Source organism: Bufo bufo, chromosome 6 (assembly GCF_905171765.1).
Source record: "Bufo bufo chromosome 6, aBufBuf1.1, whole genome shotgun sequence".
NCBI lineage: Eukaryota > Metazoa > Chordata > Amphibia > Anura > Bufonidae > Bufo > Bufo bufo.
Window position 1 is genome coordinate 297814100 of NC_053394.1, and position 18905 is coordinate 297833004.

The 18905-nt window shown below is 43.1% G+C and overlaps 1 protein-coding gene across 1 annotated transcript; it reads left to right on the plus strand.

Moving 5' to 3' along the window:
- Positions 1-1504: 1504 nt before the first annotated feature.
- Positions 1505-11922, plus strand: LOC121005516 (keratin, type I cytoskeletal 47 kDa-like). The gene is made up of 8 exons (XM_040438285.1): positions 1505-2186; positions 2687-2769; positions 2869-3025; positions 6940-7101; positions 8364-8489; positions 10363-10577; positions 10665-10738; positions 11684-11922. Exons 1-8 carry the CDS (start codon positions 1557-1559, stop codon positions 11779-11781), a joined length of 1545 nt encoding a protein of 514 aa, XP_040294219.1. The 5' UTR covers positions 1505-1556; the 3' UTR covers positions 11782-11922.
- The last annotated feature ends 6983 nt before the right edge of the window (positions 11923-18905 follow it).

Genomic DNA, 18905 nt, shown 5'->3' on the forward strand with positions numbered 1-18905 from the left:
GGCCGGAAGGACGGATCCGACACTAATACATTCCTATGGGGAAAAATGCCTGCATTCAGGCAAGTCTTCATTTTTTTTCGCCGGAGATAAAACCGTAGCATGCTACGGTTTTATCTTTTGCCTGATCAGTCAAAACGACTGAACTGAAGACATCCTGATGCATCCTGAATGGATTAGGGCTCTTTTACACTTGCGTTGTTGGGTTCCGGCATAGAGTTCCATCGTCGGGGCTCTATGCCGGAAGAATCCTGATCAGGATTATCCCAATGCATTCTGAATGGAGAGAAATCCGTTCAGGATGCATCAGGATGCCTTCAGTTCCGAAACTGAACTTTTTTGGCCGGAGAAAATACCGCAGCATGCTGCGCTTTTTGCTCCGGTCAAAAATCCTGAACACTTGCTGCAAGGCCGGATCCGGAATTAATGCCCATTGAAAGGCATTAATCCGTATCCGGCCTTAAGCTAAACGTCGTTTCGGCGCATTACCGGATCCGACGTTTAGCTTTTTCTCAATGGTTACCATGGCTTCCAGGACGCTAAAGTCCTGGTTGCCATGGTAAAGTGTAGTGGGGAGCGGGGGAGCAGTATACTTACCGTCCGTGCGGCTCCCGGGGCGCTTCAGAGTGACGTCAGGGCGCCCCACGCTCATGGATGACGTGTCGCATGGATCACGTCATCCATGCGCATGGGGCGCTCTGACGTCATTCTGAAGCGCTCCGGAAGCCGCACAGACGGTAAGTATACTGCTCCCCCGCTCCCCACTACTACTATGACAACCAGGACTTTAATAGCGTCCTAGGTGCCATAGTAACACTGAACACATTTTGAAGACGGATCCGTCTTCAAATGTTTTCAGTTCACTTGCGTTGTTACGGATCCGGCGGGCACCTCCGGCAAATGGAGTGCACGACGGATCCGGACAACGCAAGTGTGAAAGAGCCCTTACTCACCATTCAGAATGCATGGGGATATGCCTGATCAGTTATTTTCCAGTATAGAGCCCCTGTGACGGAAGAAAAACGCTAGTGTGAAAGTACCCTTATCCAATTGAAAAAAATTCTGAGGAGAACGCTAGGGTTCTCTTCTTTTCTTTGATATATATTTATTTGGCTATAGCACCTATGTACCCCCAGGCAAGATCAATGACAACCTGGGCTACAGAAAGTAGGCATCTCACCATGTGGCACGGTTCCTGTGGCTTCCAGCAAAAGTCTTCGAATATGAAGCATTAATAATTTGTTTAGACAAGTTTAGAAAGCCTTCAGCAGCTTAAAGACAATATAATGATGGGATAATGACACTCCACCCATATTACCTGTTTGATTTAATAAACATAGCTGTAGGCAAAAATATTTGCACATAGAAGAACATATTAAATAGGAATAAATTATTCACCTGGGCACCAAATCCCTAATCTTACACAACAGTTATTTCTTCCAACTGAAGATTAAAAGAGGATACACCCATCATTATTTCATATAAAAAGAAGGGAAACCTAACTGCACTACCGTCTGGTCGTTACAACAGCCACAGATTGCACTGAAAGCTCCACCATCATGACAAGCCAATATGCAAGGTCGTTAGGTGGTGGCCAAAGTTCAGGGTCTGCTTCATTTAGGAGATCAACACAATTCAGTCAGAAATCTGGGGGAAGTAGTGCAGGTGGAGGATATGGTGGGGGTCAAGGAGGAATAATAATGAATGGAGCAGGCTTTGGAAATTTTGGCTATGATGAATTCGGTGGTGAATTTGGTGAAGGTTTTGCTGCGGGGGGTGGTGGAGGTTATGGATCAGGATTTGGTGGAGGTGTTAGTAGTGGCTATGGAGGGGGATTTGGTGGAGCAGCTGGTGGCGGAGGTGCATTTGGTGGAAGTGGGGGTGTAAGATTTGGTGGAGGAGTTAGTGGTGGATATGGTGGAGGATTTGGTGGAGGCATAGGTGGAGGATTCGGGGGTGGAGGAGGTGCAATGGATGGAATTTTAGGAACCAGTGAAAAACACACCATGCAGAACCTAAATGATCGTTTGGCTGCCTACTTAGAAAAGGTCAAGGATTTAGAGGAGGATAATACTGATCTTGAGCGCAAAATCCGAGAGTGGTATGAAAAACACCGCCCAGGCTCCACTACTGAAGGAGCACCAGACTACAGCAAGTATGAAAAAATTATTGAGGATCTCAGGAATAAGGTAAGACATTACCATTGAGTGATTCCAGTTTTTCATTTAATGTATGTTGTGTTTACTACTGTGCATTGGGCTGCTTCATAGATGGCTTCAAATTCCTGTTCCAGATGGGAAAATGCATGTATACAATGGCTGACCTAAAGGGGTTCTCCAAGTTTTAACAACATTGACAATGGCCTTTGGATAAAGCTTACATTTTTAAAACCCATATTTTAGAAAAGCCATTAAATGAACTATATAACTATTGATGTAAAATTATGTACCAGAAATGTTGCCTCTTGGGCCCACATAATTGATGTAAGCTAATGTTGTGATCCTCCATTTTGCTTGAAGGTTGAAAGGACCTGAGCAGGGTTGTTAATCCTTCAACTTGAGGGAGACTAACAGTTGCTTTAGTGTCATACCATAATTCAGTTCTAGACATGAGTTAGAAGCGTCAATTTTTCATGTTTGGTTTTTGTGTCATAATAGTATGAAATCATTGTTTACACCTCATATTTTAGATCTTAGCTGCCACTATTGACAACGCCAAGATCATTTTGCAAATTGACAATGCCAGGCTGGCATGCGATGACTTCAGACTAAAGTGAGTAATATAATCAGGTTTATATGTTTAAGGTGAATAGCTGGTTGCACTTGAACCCATAAAGATGACAGTATATTAATGGAGATGATGTCTTCACAGATATGAGAACGAGCTGGCTCTCCGACAGAGTGTGGAGGCTGATATTAATGGTTTACGCAGAGTCCTTGATGAACTAACCTTAGCAAAAAGTGACCTGGAAGTACAGATTGAAAGCTTTAATGAAGAATTGATATATCTCAAGAAGAACCATCAAGAGGTAGGAAGTCAAACTCTATGTGGCTTTTACTGTGTGTCTGCCACTGGCACTAGACTGGTTTATGTGCAAATATAAATGTAAATATGTTCTTAGAAGACTACTCCTCCAAAAGACCATTTTTCACTACAATTTTGGGTTGTCATCTCAATGAGGTTTTACTGTTTTTAAAACTGTATGTTGCTGCTTTGCACCATCCAAAAGATCGATTCTATGCTGGATCCAACCCTGTCAGATGCAAGAATTGCACTACTGGAAATATTCATCAGAACTTTGACCGCTTTTTTTCAAAATTGTGTAGACCAAGTTTGAGGTCCACTATGACATCATATGCCACTTCTTTATAGCATGAACATTCAAGGGGTTGTTTAAGATAATAATAATTAAAAAAAAGCATTATACTTACCCCTAGTTCCAGTCCCAGTTTGGTCCACCTACCGTTGTTTTAAAAAAGATAGCAGTGGTAACGTGCCTGAATATGGCAGGTGGCCGCTGAAGCCAACCACTGTTTTCAGTGGTCTGCCGCTGAGGACAGTGATTAGCTGCATAAGTCACTATGCACATCATCAGCATGCCACATAGTGAAATCCTAGGATAGGGCATGTAACCACTGCAGCCAATCACAGTACTCATCGGTACACTGCTGAGGACAGAGATTGGCTGCAGTGGTCCCATACCCTATCCAGGCATGTTACCACTGCTATTTATAAACAAACAGAAGTAGGAAGACCGCACCAGCTCCGCCCAGAACGGTGCTGGAGAAAGTGATGAATATAATATGATTACATTTTGATACATTTTTGTACAAGATTTTTAATTACCAGACAACCCCTTTAATGGCTTCTTCTAATTAAGGATAAGATCATTTTTCAACCTCTCAAAATCATTGGAAGGTTACAAATGTAGTAGAGCAGAGTTTGTCACTTGGCTGAATATGAAGCACTTATTGTGTATTCTCCAGACATCAATGCACATTTAGGCCTCTTTCACACGGGCGAGATTTCCGTGCGGGTGCAATGCGTGAGGTGAACACATTGCACCCGCACTGAATCCGGACCCATTCAATTCTATGTGCACATGAGCGGTGATTTTCACGCATCACTTGTGCGTTGCGTGAAAATCGCAGCATGCTCTACTTTGTGTGTTTTTCACGCAACGCAGGCTCCATAGAAGTGAATGGGTCTACATGAAAATCGCAAGCAAGTGCGGATGCGGTGCGATTTTCATGCACGGTTTCTAGGAGACGATCGGGATGGGGACCCGATCATTATTATTTTTAAGAGAAAATAATAGCATTCTTAATACAGAATGCTAAGTAAAATGTGGATTGAGGGATTAAAAAAAAATTATAATTAACTCATCTCCTCCTCTTGATCGCATAGTTGGCGGGCTCTTCTTACTTCTTTAATCATGAGCTGCCGGCTAAAGGACCTGTGGTGATGTCACATCACATGGTCCAATCACATGGTCCATCATCGTGGTGATGGATCATGTGATTGGATCATGAGATGAGCTCAGTGACGTCACCACAGGTCCTGAAGAAAGAGCAGGAGACTGGCAGCTACGCGATCAATTGGAGGAGGTGAGTTAATTATTTTTTATTTTTTAACCCTCAATTGACCTTCTACTAAGCATTCTGTGTTAAAGAATGTTATTATTTCCCTTATAACCATGTTCTAAGGGAAAATAATAAAATCTACACTACAACTAACCCAAACCTGAACTTCATTGAAGAAGTTCGGATCTGAGTACCACATTCAGTTTTTTTCTCACGCGCGTGTCAAACGCATTGCACTCGTGCGGAAAAAACTGAACCACGCAACGCAATCGCAGTCAAAACTGACTGAAAATGTGTGCTCACTCGCACGATTTCTCCGCCATGCACCCGCATCCTATCCGGCCCCAATCCATAACACCCATGTGAAAGAGGCCTTAGGAAGTTACATAAGACAAAGGTGTTGATGAACTTTTGGATGGATGATGAATACAGCATGATATAAATGATGATTATGATTGATGTTGACTCCCATAATCTACAATTATCCTTTAAATAAATAACTGAAATATGTTCAAGTAGCTGAAGTTCAAACATATTTTCCCTCTGGCAACTGAGCTTTTGATGTCTAGAACCTGCCTGTTCATGACTTACATCTGCAGGAATTCTTCAAATCTTTGATTATGGGTGCTCTGTAATTTACATTCTCTCCTCGGTGGTGTCAAGAAAGTCCCAAATTCTACAGTATGGAGACCCTGAGCAAAGTCTTCCCTTCTGAGTAATGGATTTATTTAAGACCCTTCAAATAATGCTTGTATGAGAGTAGGAACAACGGTCTGTCTGTTGTCCAGAAAGTGTCTTGTGTTTGGGCTGCATCTGATATTGCAGCTCATCCCAGTGCCTTGGTGGCTGCAATACCTGCCATAGCCATGGAAAAAGGTGCCTTGGTGGCTGCAATACCTGCCATAGCCATGGAAAAAGGTGCCTTGGTGGCTGCAATACCTGCCATAGCCATGGAAAAAGGTGCCTTGGTGGCTGCAATACCTGCCATAGCCATGGAAAAAGGTAGCACTGTTTATGGGATGGGGGGTGGTGAAATGTAGACCCTTAATATAATATGTACAAATTATGAACTCTGTAAGATGATAGGCTGAGAGGGGCAGGTAATCCTGGTGCCACTTTGAAGGTCTATCAGACATTAGATTGTCAATGGGACCCAACAAAATTAGTATGTTTGTCCAGCTACTGTCTATGGGCAACTTTTGGGCAAAGATTAATACTATAAAATAGTTAATAAAGTAAGTTTCCAAAATAAAGCCAGAACTCTATTATAACCAGAGGCAACCAACACTAATTAAAAAGCCTATGAAAATGTATACACTGTTGTCCACCAATATTGGGTTGTTCATTCAAAGAGGACCTGTCTGCTATTTTTCTAAAAATATTTAAAGCCCCTTGAAATAGCTATTCTGTCACATCTTTGCCTAGAAGTCTGCAAGGTGTGGATCCTCTGTTATTCTTCCTAGAATCATACAATTAAATTGCCAACTGGGTGATAGCATTCATCTTGTCAATAGGGTGTGTCCTTACATATTCTGACACTGACTAACCACAGCAAACACTGTCAGACTGTGTAGGCACACACCCCATTGACAAGAGGAGTGGTAACACCCAGTTGAAAATGTATTCATAGCAGAGGAACAATGCAGACTTCTAAGGCTACTTTCACACTAGCGTTTCCATTTTCCGGTATTGAGATCCGTCATAGGGTCTCAATTCCGGGGAAAAAACGCTTCCGTTTTGTCCCCATTCATTGTCAGTGGGGACAAAATGTAGCTGAACAGAACGAAATGCTCCAAAATGCACTCCGTTCAGTTCTCGTACCGGAGAGCAAACCGCAGAATGCTATCCGTCATGGGATGCGGAGCAAGATGGATCCTTCATGACCCACCATGCAATTCAATAGATGCGGATCCGTTTTCTCTGACACAATAGAAAACGGATCCGTCCCCCGTTGACTTTCAATGGAGTTCATGACAGATCCATCTTGGCTATGTTACAGATAATACAACCGGATCCGTTCATAACGGATGCAGATGGTTGTTTTATCAGTAACGGAAGCGTTTTTGCTGAACCCTCTGTTGGTGTGAAAGTAGCCTAAGAAAAGATGCTCTAGAACTGTTATCCGATGGGGGAGTATTTCCTAAAACAGACATGTTAGGAGTCTGAAAGGTCTCTGTAATACTGAGACACAATGTGCTTCAGTGATATTCTCCAATAGTTTAGTTAAAGTTAAGCTAATAAACAGAGATTAAGATGACCCTATACGCTGATATTACAGTTGTATCTTATATGTCGATGCTACATATTATTCTTCAAAAGCGATAATGAGCTTAATTCAATTTCCTTTTGTTGTATCTAGGAGATGAATTCTCTTCAAGGTTCACAAACCGGAGAAGTTACAGTTGAGATGAATGCTACTCCGGGTACAGATCTGACCAAAATTCTGAACAACATGAGGGAACAGTATGAAGCAATTGCTGAGAAGAACAGAAAGGAAGCTGAGGCTCGGTTCCTTGAGCAGGTATATGGAGATATCATGTTTTTATGTAAAAAAGGTAATGAGAGGGGTAAGCCATGGTGTATGTGCCCAGAGTCCAGGGTTCCAAGATGAAGGCCACACAAACCACTCTAAATTGGATAGGGTCTTTACGGTAGATTCAGGACTAGGGGTGCAAACATAAGGGTAACAATTCTTACTTAAAAGAGGAAAGTGCCTGTTCTGGACCCTTAACTATTAGTCAGCGGCATTACTTAAAAAAAAAAAAGCAGGGCCACATAGCAAATTTTTGAACAGGCCCCCCCGCCAAGCAACTTCCCTGCAATCCCCATCCTGTCAGCACTGACCGCATTCGCCTTTCAAACCCCCACTCACTAAGTCCTGTAAAAAACATGAAAATGAAACACTTACTAGTATTGGACAGGAGGAGGAGTCAAGAGTTTACTTTACAGTATGCCACCTGGGCCCTGTATGCCCCCTTAATATCCCACACAGTAGCTATTTCCCCTTAGTGCCCCCTTCACAGTAGTCATGCCCCCTTAGTGCTCCCACACAGTTATGCCCCTTTAGTGTCCCCACACAGTAATTATGCCCCTTTAGTGCCCTCACTCAAAAGTTACACCCTCTTAAAGCTTCCACCCAGTAGCTATGCCCCCTTAGTTCTGAAACACAGTAAAATGCCCACTTAGTGACCCCCCTCTAGTGTTGCCTCTGTAAAATTATCAAAAGTAATACTCGCCTAGCTCAGTTCCCCTGTTGAACAGAGCACATCATGCTCTTCTCAGCAGCATTGTACTTGTTGAGGTAAGAAGAAGAGGGCACAGACCTAGCTGCTGTGTATGTTATCCATTATGGTGTGGGCCTCACCTGCCACACGCACCCACAGTAGTCATTACATCTGCAAGCCCTGTAGGGCCACTAGTAGTTCCGCCCCTGCTTATAGCATTCGTAACCAACATCTCTCACTCTGGAGGATCTAGCACATCTATATGTCACAAGGACCGACCTATTCAATGAGAACTGTTTGCTGTGACTCTTTATATCCCCTGCAGGGAAGGGAATTAGACACTCGCTGTCAGGTACCACCATGGTTTACGGGTAAATATTGTGGGTCCTAGCAGTATGTCACCCTCTAATGATCTAATTGTCAATGGGCTCTTTGTACCTAAAAGAATCGTGTGAAGGACACAACTTCTTTCATACATACCATCCCCAAAAAAAAAACTACATGTGATTTCATATGTTAATTTAGAATTGATTTGTAATCTACTACTTTGCTGTTTCAGAGTAGGGAGCTGAAGAAAGAAATTACAGCCGGGGTGGCCGAGGTGCAGACCAGCACTACTGAGATCTCTGACCTGAAAAGAAGTCTTCAGTCCCTGGAGATAGAGCTACAGTCCCAGTTGGCAATGGTATGAATATAATAGTGTTAAACAAGAATACTAGAGCCTATGAGTAATCTAATTCTAAATCTAAGTCTAAATCTAAATCTAAATCTAAGTAATCTAAATCTAAGTCTAATGAATAGATGGGAAATTGATGCTACATAGATTTACCATATTACACAACACAATAAGACAAATGCTCAAGGCTAGTGATCTTTGTTAGCTACAAAACTACAAGTTCTGGCCTGCTGTAAGCCGCAGCTTTCCAACAGCAGGAACACCAAAGGTTACAGATTACCACTGAAAGCAATGGTGCCAAGGTTAGGGAACTTTCACACTTGCGGCAGAGGATTCCGGCAGGCAGTTACGTCGCAAACGGATGCATTTGTGAGATGGATCCGGATGCGGATCCGTCTCACAAATGCATTGCAATACCGGATCCGTCTTTCCGGTTGTCATCCGGAAAAACAGATCCGGTATTTATTATTTTTCTCATTTTTAAAGGTCTGCCTATGCGCAGACCGCAAAACCGGATCCATTTTTTCTGGAACACTTGGGGCCAGATCCGGCATTAATGCATTTCAAAGGAAATTGTTGCCGGATCCGGCATTCCAGCAAGTGTTCCGAATTTTTGGCCAGAGAGAAAACTGCAGCACGCTGAGGTATTTTGTCCGGCCAAAAAACATAAGAGGGACTGAACTGATGCACCCATTCGGAATGCATTAGGATAAAACTGATAATTTTTCCCGGAATTGAGCCTCTGTGACTGAACTCAATACCGGAAAACAAAAACGCTAGCGTGAAAGTGCCCTTAGTAATCTCTTACACCCCACCATTCATTTTCTCTGATGTCAAAGTTTAGAGTTCCAGTTCCTGGTGTTGATTTGTCTTCTTCCTGATCAATAATTTTTAGTGCTGGGAAGGAGCCATAATGAGCCTACATGATCACAACAAGTCTGTTCTTGAAAGGAATCTGTCGTTTTCTCAAGAGAACTGGGGGCTATAATCTGTCATTTGCTAAATTCTTTATGATATCAGGAACTACTGTCAGATGATAGATGCTCCCTTTTCTTCGATTTGCTAAGCAAGTGGTCCAACTATTCACACAGACATGAAGCCGACATGGCAGTGCAGAGGCCTTATGCTTCGCTTGTACCAGGTTTGTGGGCAGCCGTACAGGCTTTGTTGAGTGACAGAAGGAATCTCTGAAATCTTGTGTGTGAAATCAAAGCTATACAGAGGTACAGTAGAGGTCTCATGCACCTCTAACTCAGCCTTGCTACAGCTGTGTACAATACAGAGCTGTTGTAGGTGCATGTGTCCACCTGAAGGAACATATGCTGCCATACCATATCCTATGCCTCAGTTATCGTCATCTATTGGCATCTTCATTGCAGGGAAGTATGATTTAATATATCACATATTATAGTATCTTTACTATACTTCCACCTATAAAAGGTAAAATCCTTAAAAGGGTTTTCCAAGACTTTAATACTGATGACCTATCCTCCGGATAATTCATCAGTATCTGATCAGTGGGGGTCCAACACCCGGACCCCTGCTGATCAGCTGTTTGAGAAGGCACCGGCGCTCCAGTGAGCACCACTGCCTTCTCTGTGCTTACCAAGCACAGCGCAGTACATTGTATAGTGGCTGTGCCCCATTCATTTCTATTGGGGTGGCTTGCGCCTAGGCCACGAGATTTATGAACGTGTCATCACTGGCCTAGGAAAAGGTGTGAGCTCCGCTGCCTTCTCAAACAGCTGATTGGTGGAAGGCCCAGGTGTTTGACCCCACCGATCAGATACTACTGACCTATCCTTAAAATAGGTCATCAATATTAAAGCCTCAGAAAAGACTTTAATACATGATACATGATTACTTTTGTTCACATCTGCAGAAAAGATCCCTTGAATCCACATTGGCAGAAACTGAAGGTCGGTATTGTGCCCAGATTGCACAAATACAGAACATTATCAGTAGCGTGGAAGAACAATTGGCCCAGCTGAGATGTGACATGGAACGTCAAAGCGATGAGTATAATCGGCTGCTCGATATAAAAGTCCGGTTGGAGCAAGAAATTGAGAAATATCGTCAGCTACTCGATGGAGAATGGTATGGAAGATAAATAAGAATAAATTATGGTATGATGGCTTCTTCTCACATCCATGTTTTGACTAACAAAACTCTTCCATACTCAAGGTCAAAACTGGGCATTTCATCAAGTTCTTCTACAGTTAGAAGGTCCCCGGCAACTTCAGTGGACTCCTCTAAAGGTAAGCTGTCTTCAAGAATTACCATGAAACAGAATAACCTGAATAACGTGCTGTCTAAGACATTAGCATGTACAGTATGCAGTAATAGTGAAAACCAATCTGCCATCTTGTACATGAAACAACATAAAAAAAAGTCAAAGACAACTCAGACATAATTCTCCAAATATGCTAAGTTAATTATCACAAAAACAATGAGTAACATCAAGTCCCCTTTAAAAATGTAATCTTTATTTAGATACGGTAGATATTAAAATAGATCTTCGCAAATTTGTTTGTTGTTTCTCTACTATTCACGAAGATCTATTTGATTATATATCTAAATAAAGATTTAATTTTTAAAGGGGACTTGATGTTACTCATTGTTTTTGTGATAATTAAATTCATCTATTGAGTATTCCCATAGGATATATCTAGGATTATAGTGTGGATGATATAGAGTGAAAATATGCTAAGTTTAAAACAGACTTTGTAAGGGCTGTCTCATTAAGATATTGACGTCAAGGAACATCTCTCTCTTTGGGGGACCTGACCCATCCATGTATTACATGGTCATTCATTTATTTGGATAGTGTACTATAGGAATGCAAGGCTGCCCATAACTGTGTGGTAACTATTATCTCCAGCTGGACCACAAAAATTCCCATTTGGCATGAATGAAGATTAAGTGGATACTGAAAACGTCTAGTGCCACCTCTCTGAAGGAAATGAATATGTCCAAACTCCTAGTTCCCCCTTTGGTAGATGGCTTGGATTAGTAGGCCATTTCTCATACACATCGGCAATGGCAATGTAATGTAATTAAACATATAATTAAACAAGTAGAGACATATTCCAACTTATTGGTCATGTATTAGTCACAGCAACAATTAGTCAGCAACACTGAACTTTACATATCCAAAAATGTATTTCCCCAGTTAAATTATCAACTTTATTTTTCCTCCAAAGATCCAAACAGAACAAGACTTGTCAAGACCGTTGTTGAAAACCTGGTGGATGGCAAAGTCGTCTCTTCAGAGGTTAGGGAAGTAAAAGAGAAATATTAACACAGACCTTTGCAGAAGCTGAGGAAACTTCCATTTCAGACCTTCCAGACCATTATCTTTCAAGGACCTTCTATTGTGCCTCCTTTTATAATGCTTTATGTGTCCTTTGCATGTTCTGTCCAATAAACGTTTGCAAGCAAGTTTATCTGTAATTGTGTAAGTTCGTCTTAGGCTATTTTCACACTCACGTTTGGTGCGGATCCGTCATGGATCTGCACAAACACATCCGTTCAGATAATACAACCGTTCAGAACGGATCTGTTTGTATTATCTTTAACCACCTCCGGACCGCTGTACGCACAGACGCGTCCTGGAGGTGGTTGATTCATTCCGAGTGGACGCGCCGTCGCGTCCTCTCGCGATGGCCGAGATTTCCTGTGAATGCGCGCACACAGGCGCGCGCGCTCACAGGAACGGAAGGTAAGAAAGTGGATCTCCAGCCTGCCAGCGGCGATCGTTCGCTGGCAGGCTGGAGATGTGATTTTTTTTAACCCCTAACAGGTATATTAGACGCTGTTATGATAACAGCGTCTAATATACCTGCTACCTGGTCCTCTGGTGGTCCCCTTTGTTTGGATCGACCACCAGAGGACACAGGTAGCTCAGTAATATGTTGCACCAAGCACCACACTACACTACACCCCCCCCCCCCCGTCACTTATTAACCCCTTATTCACCCTTGATCACCCCTGATCACCCCATATAGACTCCCTGATCACCCCCCTGTCATTGATTACACCCCTGTCATTGATCACACCCCTGTAAAGCTCCATTCAGACGTCCGCATGATTTTTACGGATCCACTGATAGATGGATCGGATCCGCAAAACACACACGGACGTCTGAATGGAGCCTTACAGGGGCATGATCAATGACAGGGGGGTGATCACCCCATATAGACTCCCTGATCACCCCCCTGTCATTGATTACACCCCTGTCATTGATCACCCCCCTGTAAAGCTCCATTCAGACGTCCGCATGATTTTTACGGATCCACTGATAGATGGATCGGATCCGCAAAACGCACACGGACGTCTGAATGGAGCCTTACAGGGGCATGATCATTGACTGTGTTGATCACCCCATATAGACTCCCTGATCACCCCCCTGTCATTGATTACCCCCCTGTCATTGATCACCCCCCTGTAAAGCTCCATTCAGACGTCCGCATGATTTTTACGGATCCACTGATAGATGGATCGGATCCGCAAAACGCACACGGACATCTGAATGGAGCCTTACAGGGGCATGATCAATGACTGTGGTGATCACCCCATATAGACTCCCTGATCACCCCCCTGTCATTGATTACACCCCTGTCATTGATCACACCCCTGTAAAGCTCCATTCAGACGTCCGCATGATTTTTACGGATCCACTGATAGATGGATCGGATCCGCAAAACGCACACGGACGTCTGAATGGAGCCTTACAGGGGCATGATCAATGACTGTGGTGATCACCCCATATAGGCTCCCTGATCACCCCCCTGTCATTGATTACACCCCTGTCATTGATCACCCCCCTGTAAAGCTCCATTCAGACGTCCGCATGATTTTTACGGATCCACTGATAGATGGATCGGATCCGCAAAACGCACACGGACGTCTGAATGGAGCCTTACAGGGGCATGATCAATGACTGTGGTGATCACCCCATATAGACTCCCTGATCACCCCCCTGTCATTGATTACCCCCCTGTCATTGATCACCCCCCTGTAAAGCTCCATTCAGACGTCCGCATGATTTTTACGGATCCACTGATAGATGGATCGGATCCGCAAAACGCACACGGACGTCTGAATGGAGCCTTACAGGGGCATGATCAATGACTGTGGTGATCACCCCATATAGACTCCCTGATCACCCCCCTGTCATTGATTACACCCCTGTCATTGATCACCCCCCTGTAAAGCTCCATTCAGACGTCCGCATGATTTTTACGGATCCACTGATAGATGGATCGGATCCGCAAAACGCACACGGACGTCTGAATGGAGCCTTACAGGGGCATGATCAATGACTGTGGTGATCACCCCATATAGACTCCCTGATCACCCCCCTGTCATTGATTACCCCCCTGTCATTGATCACCCCCCTGTAAAGCTCCATTCAGACGTCCGCATGATTTTTACGGATCCACTGATAGATGGATCGGATCCGCAAAACGCACACGGACGTCTGAATGGAGCCTTACAGGGGCATGATCAATGACTGTGGTGATCACCCCATATAGACTCCCTGATCACCCCCCTGTCATTGATTACCCCCCTGTCATTGATCACACCCCTGTAAAGCTCCATTCAGACGTCCGCATGATTTTTACGGATCCACTGATAGATGGATCGGATCCGCAAAACGCACACGGACGTCTGAATGGAGCCTTACAGGGGCATGATCAATGACTGTGGTGATCACCCCATATAGACTCCCTGATCACCCCCCTGTCATTGATTACCCCCCTGTCATTGATCACCCCCCTGTAAAGCTCCATTCAGATGTCCGCATGATTTTTACGGATCCACTGATAGATGGATCGGATCCGCAAAACGCACACGGACGTCTGAATGGAGCCTTACAGGGGCATGATCAATGACTGTGGTGATCACCCCATATAGACTCCCTGATCACCCCCCTGTCATTGATTACCCCCCTGTCATTGATCACACCCCTGTAAAGCTCCATTCAGACGTCCGCATGATTTTTACGGATCCACTGATAGATGGATTGGATCCGCAAAACGCACACGGACGTCTGAATGGAGCCTTACAGGGGCATGATCAATGACTGTGGTGATCACCCCATATAGACTCCCTGATCACCCCCCTGTCATTGATTACCCCCCTGTCATTGATCACCCCCCTGTAAAGCTCCATTCAGATGTCCGCATGATTTTTACGGATCCACTTATAGATGGATCGGATCCGCAAAAAGCACACGGACGTCTGAATGGAGCCTTACAGGGGCGTGATCAATGACTGTGGTGATCACCCCCCTGTCATTGATCACCCCCCTGTCATTGATCACCCCCCTGTCATTGATCACCCCCCCTGTCATTGATCAACCCCCCTGTCATTGATCACCCCTCTGTAAGGCTCCATTCAGAAATTTTTTTGGCCCAAGTTAGCGGAATTTTTTTTTTTTTTCTTACGAAGTCTCATATTCCACTAACTTGTGTCAAAAAATTAAATCTCACATGAACTCACCATACCCCTCACGGAATCCAAATGCGTAAAATTTTTTAGACATTTATATTCCAGACTTCTTCTCACGCTTTAGGGCCCCTAGAATGCCAGGGCAGTATAAATACCCCACATGTGACCCTATTTCGGAAAGAAGACACCCCCAGGTATTCCGTGAGGGGCATATTGAGTCCATGAAAGATTGAAATTTTTGTCCCAAATTAGCGGAAAGGGAGACTTTGTGAGAAAAAAATAAATAAAATCAATTTCCGCTAACTTGTGCCAAAAAAAAAAAAATTCTATGAACTCGCCATGCCCCTCATTGGATACCTTGGGGTGTCTTCTTTCCAAAATGGGGTCACATGTGGGGTATTTATACTGCCCTGGCATTCTAGGGGCCCTAAAGCGTGAGAAGAAGTCTGGGATCCAAATGTCTAAAAATGCCCTCATAAAAGGAATGTGGGCCCCTTTGCGCATTTAGGCTGCAAAAAAGTGTCACACATCTGGTATCGCCGTACTCAGGAGAAGTTGGGGAATGTGTTTTGGGGTGTCATTTTACATATACCCATGCTGGGTGAGAGAAATATCTTGGCAAAAGACAACTTTTCCCATTTTTTTATACAAAGTTGGCATTTGACCAAGATATTTATCTCACCCAGCATGGGTATATGTAAAATGACACCCCAAAACACATTCCCCAACTTCTCCCGAGTACGGAGATACCACATGTGTGGCACTTTTTTGCAGCCTAGGTGGGCAAAGGGGCCCACATTCCAAAGAGCACCTTTCGGATTTCACAGGTCATTTACCTACTTACCACATATTAGGGCCCCTGGAAAATGCCAGGGCAGTATAACTACCTCACAAGTGACCCCATTTTGGAAAGAAGACACCCCAAGGTATACCGTGAGGGGCATGGCGAGTTCCTAGAATTTTTTATTTTTTGTCACAAGTTAGTGGAAAATGATGATTTTTTTTTTTTTTTTTTTTTTCTTACAAAGTCTCATATTCCACTAACTTGTGACAAAAAATAAAAACTTCCATGAACTCACTATGCCCATCAGCGAATACCTTGGGGTGTCTTCTTTCCAAAATGGGGTCACTTGTGGGGTGTCATTTTACATATACCCATGCTGGGTGAGAGAAATATCTTGGCAAAAGACAACTTTTCCCATTTTTTTATACAAAGTTGGCATTTGACCAAGATATTTATCTCACCCAGCATGGGTATATGTAAAAAGACACCCCAAAACACATTCCTCAACTTCTCCTGAATACAGAGATACCAGATGTGTGACACTTTTTTGCAGCCTAGGTGGGCAAAGGGGCCCATATTCCAAAGAGCACCTTTCGGATTTCACTGGTCGTTTTTTACAGAATTTGATTTCAAACTCCTTACCACACATTTGGGCCCCTAGAATGCCAGGGCAGTATAACTACCCCACAAGTGACCCCATTTTGGAAAGAAGAGACCCCAAGGTATTTCGTGATGGGCATAGTGAGTTCATAGAACTTTTTATTTTTTGTCACAAGTTAGTGGAATATGAGACTTTGTAAGAAAAAAAAATAAAAAATAAAAAATCATCATTTTCCGCTAACTTGTGACAAAAAATAAAAAGTTCTATGAACTCACTATGCCCATCAGCGAATACCTTAGGGTGTCTACTTTCCGAAATGGGGTCATTTGTGGGGTGTTTGTACTGTCTGGGCATTGTAGAACCTCAGGAAACATGACAGGTGCTCAGAAAGTCAGAGCTGCTTCAAAAAGCGGAAATTCACATTTTTGTACCATAGTTTGTAAACGCTATAACTTTTACCCAAACCATTTTTTTTTTACCCAAACATTTTTTTTTTATCAAAGACATGTAGAACAATAAATTTAGAGCAAAATTTATATATGGATCTCGTTTTTTTTGCAAAATTTTACAACTGAAAGTGAAAAATGTCATTTTTTTGCAAAAAAATCGTTAAATTTCGATTAATAACAAAAAAAGTTAAAATGTCAGCAGCAATGAAATACCACCAAATGAAAGCTCTATTAGTGAGAAGAAAAGGAGGTAAAATTCATTTGGGTGGTAAGTTGCATGACCGAGCAATAAACGGTGAAAGTAGTGTAGGTCAGAAGTGTAAAAAGTGGCCTGGTCTTTCAGGGTGTTTAAGCACTGGGGGCTGAGGTGGTTAACATAGCCAAGATCCGTCTTGAACACCATTGAAATTCAATGGAGGACTGATCCGTTTTCTATTGTGCCAGATTGTGTCAGTGAAAACGGATCCGTCCCCATTGACTTACTTTGTGTGTCAGGACGGATCCGTTTGGCTCAGTTTGCCTCCAAATCGGAATGAAGGCGGAACGGAGGCAAACTGATGCATTCTGAGCGGATCCTTATCCATTCAGAATGCTTTAGGGCAAAACTGATCCGTTTTGCACCGCTTGTGAGATCCCTGAATGGATCTCACAAACGGAAACGAAAACGCCAGTGTGAAAGTAGCCTTAGCAACGTAATATAGTTTTTCATGCAGATAATTCTAGAAATGTTTCCAAGGCACATCCTCTTGAATTATGATCAGGTGTTGTCCTAAGCTGAGCAATCCCTTTTAAATATTTAGGGGGAGATTTATCAAACTGGTGTAAAGTTGAACCGGTTTAGTTGCCCATAGCAACCAATCAGATTCCAGCTTTCATTTTCCAAAGGAGCTGTCCAAAATGAAAGGTGGAATCTGATTGGTTGCTATGGGTAACTAAGCCAGTTCTACTTTACACAGGTTTGATAAATGACCCCCTTAGTTTTAAGTCTGTTCCAGATGAGGTGAAAGCCTGTAGATTCACTGGAAGTCTGAGTATTGCAGCTGGAAGATAAGGATCTAAAGGGGTTAGGGCTTCTACAAACATGCCTCAAAGTAGGTGTTCCAGGAAATGTTGTGGGTTTCCCTGGTTGCATAGGAGGAGGGTTTAAAATGTTCCAGAAATAGTGCTTCAACTGTTCTGTGGTATAGGAATACAGATACTGAAATACATTGTGGACACCTAAAACTGGCCTCAGCACACACACATCTCCCACACCTATCAATGAGCAAATAAGGACATATGGACAAGACAAGGATTTATTTTACAAGACAAGGTCTTCACCTTTCCTTTTTTAGGCTAAGGGCTATGCTGGTCATAACAACATAAAAACCATGCAGCACTGGCATATGTCACCTGGATGGCAGCATAGAAAAAACTACAAAGGTCAACCACTTCCCAGGTCAAAAATCACATTGAAATTTTTTATCCTGAGCTTTACTTTATAATATATGTGTTACAAGTTGGTACATATGTTACCTACTACCTATAATAATTATGAGACATCTAAAGCACATGGACCATATGATCTATGATGTTTATTTCTATAGAGAAGACCAACCAATGGGAATTACATTTATTTTGGGGTATTTTCTGGTGTATAGCAGTGATATACTGCCAGTTATACAACAGGTGGTCTCATAGCCTTCCCAAAAGGACTCAAAGTTCTCCCAGCATTGCTTGTGAAACTTTGGACAACCTCTTGTGATGGAGGCAATCTCCAGTAAGTATTGAGGATGGACCACATGGTTGCATTAAAGTAAGATTTTAGCCAAGTGTGGGATCGGGGAAAGATGGAATGTGAGCCCCTTGAATGCTCAAATATTTTGTCCCATTCAATCAATTCAGATAGTATGCAGGTGGTATGCAGAGAGCAGGAGATATTCTAGGGTCTTAAAAGATTAAGAACACAAGTCCTAAGTCTTGTATCCTTGTAGGGTTGAAAATGCCCTCTGTAATTCTTGGTAATTGTACATTATAAATGGTGACTTTACAGGTGGCCTGTGAAACCGGGATAATGCCTTTGTAGGCCATATATCATCAGACAGGATTGGAGTGGGTGAGCATGGTGACCATGCCCATCAGAAGGAGCGGAGCAG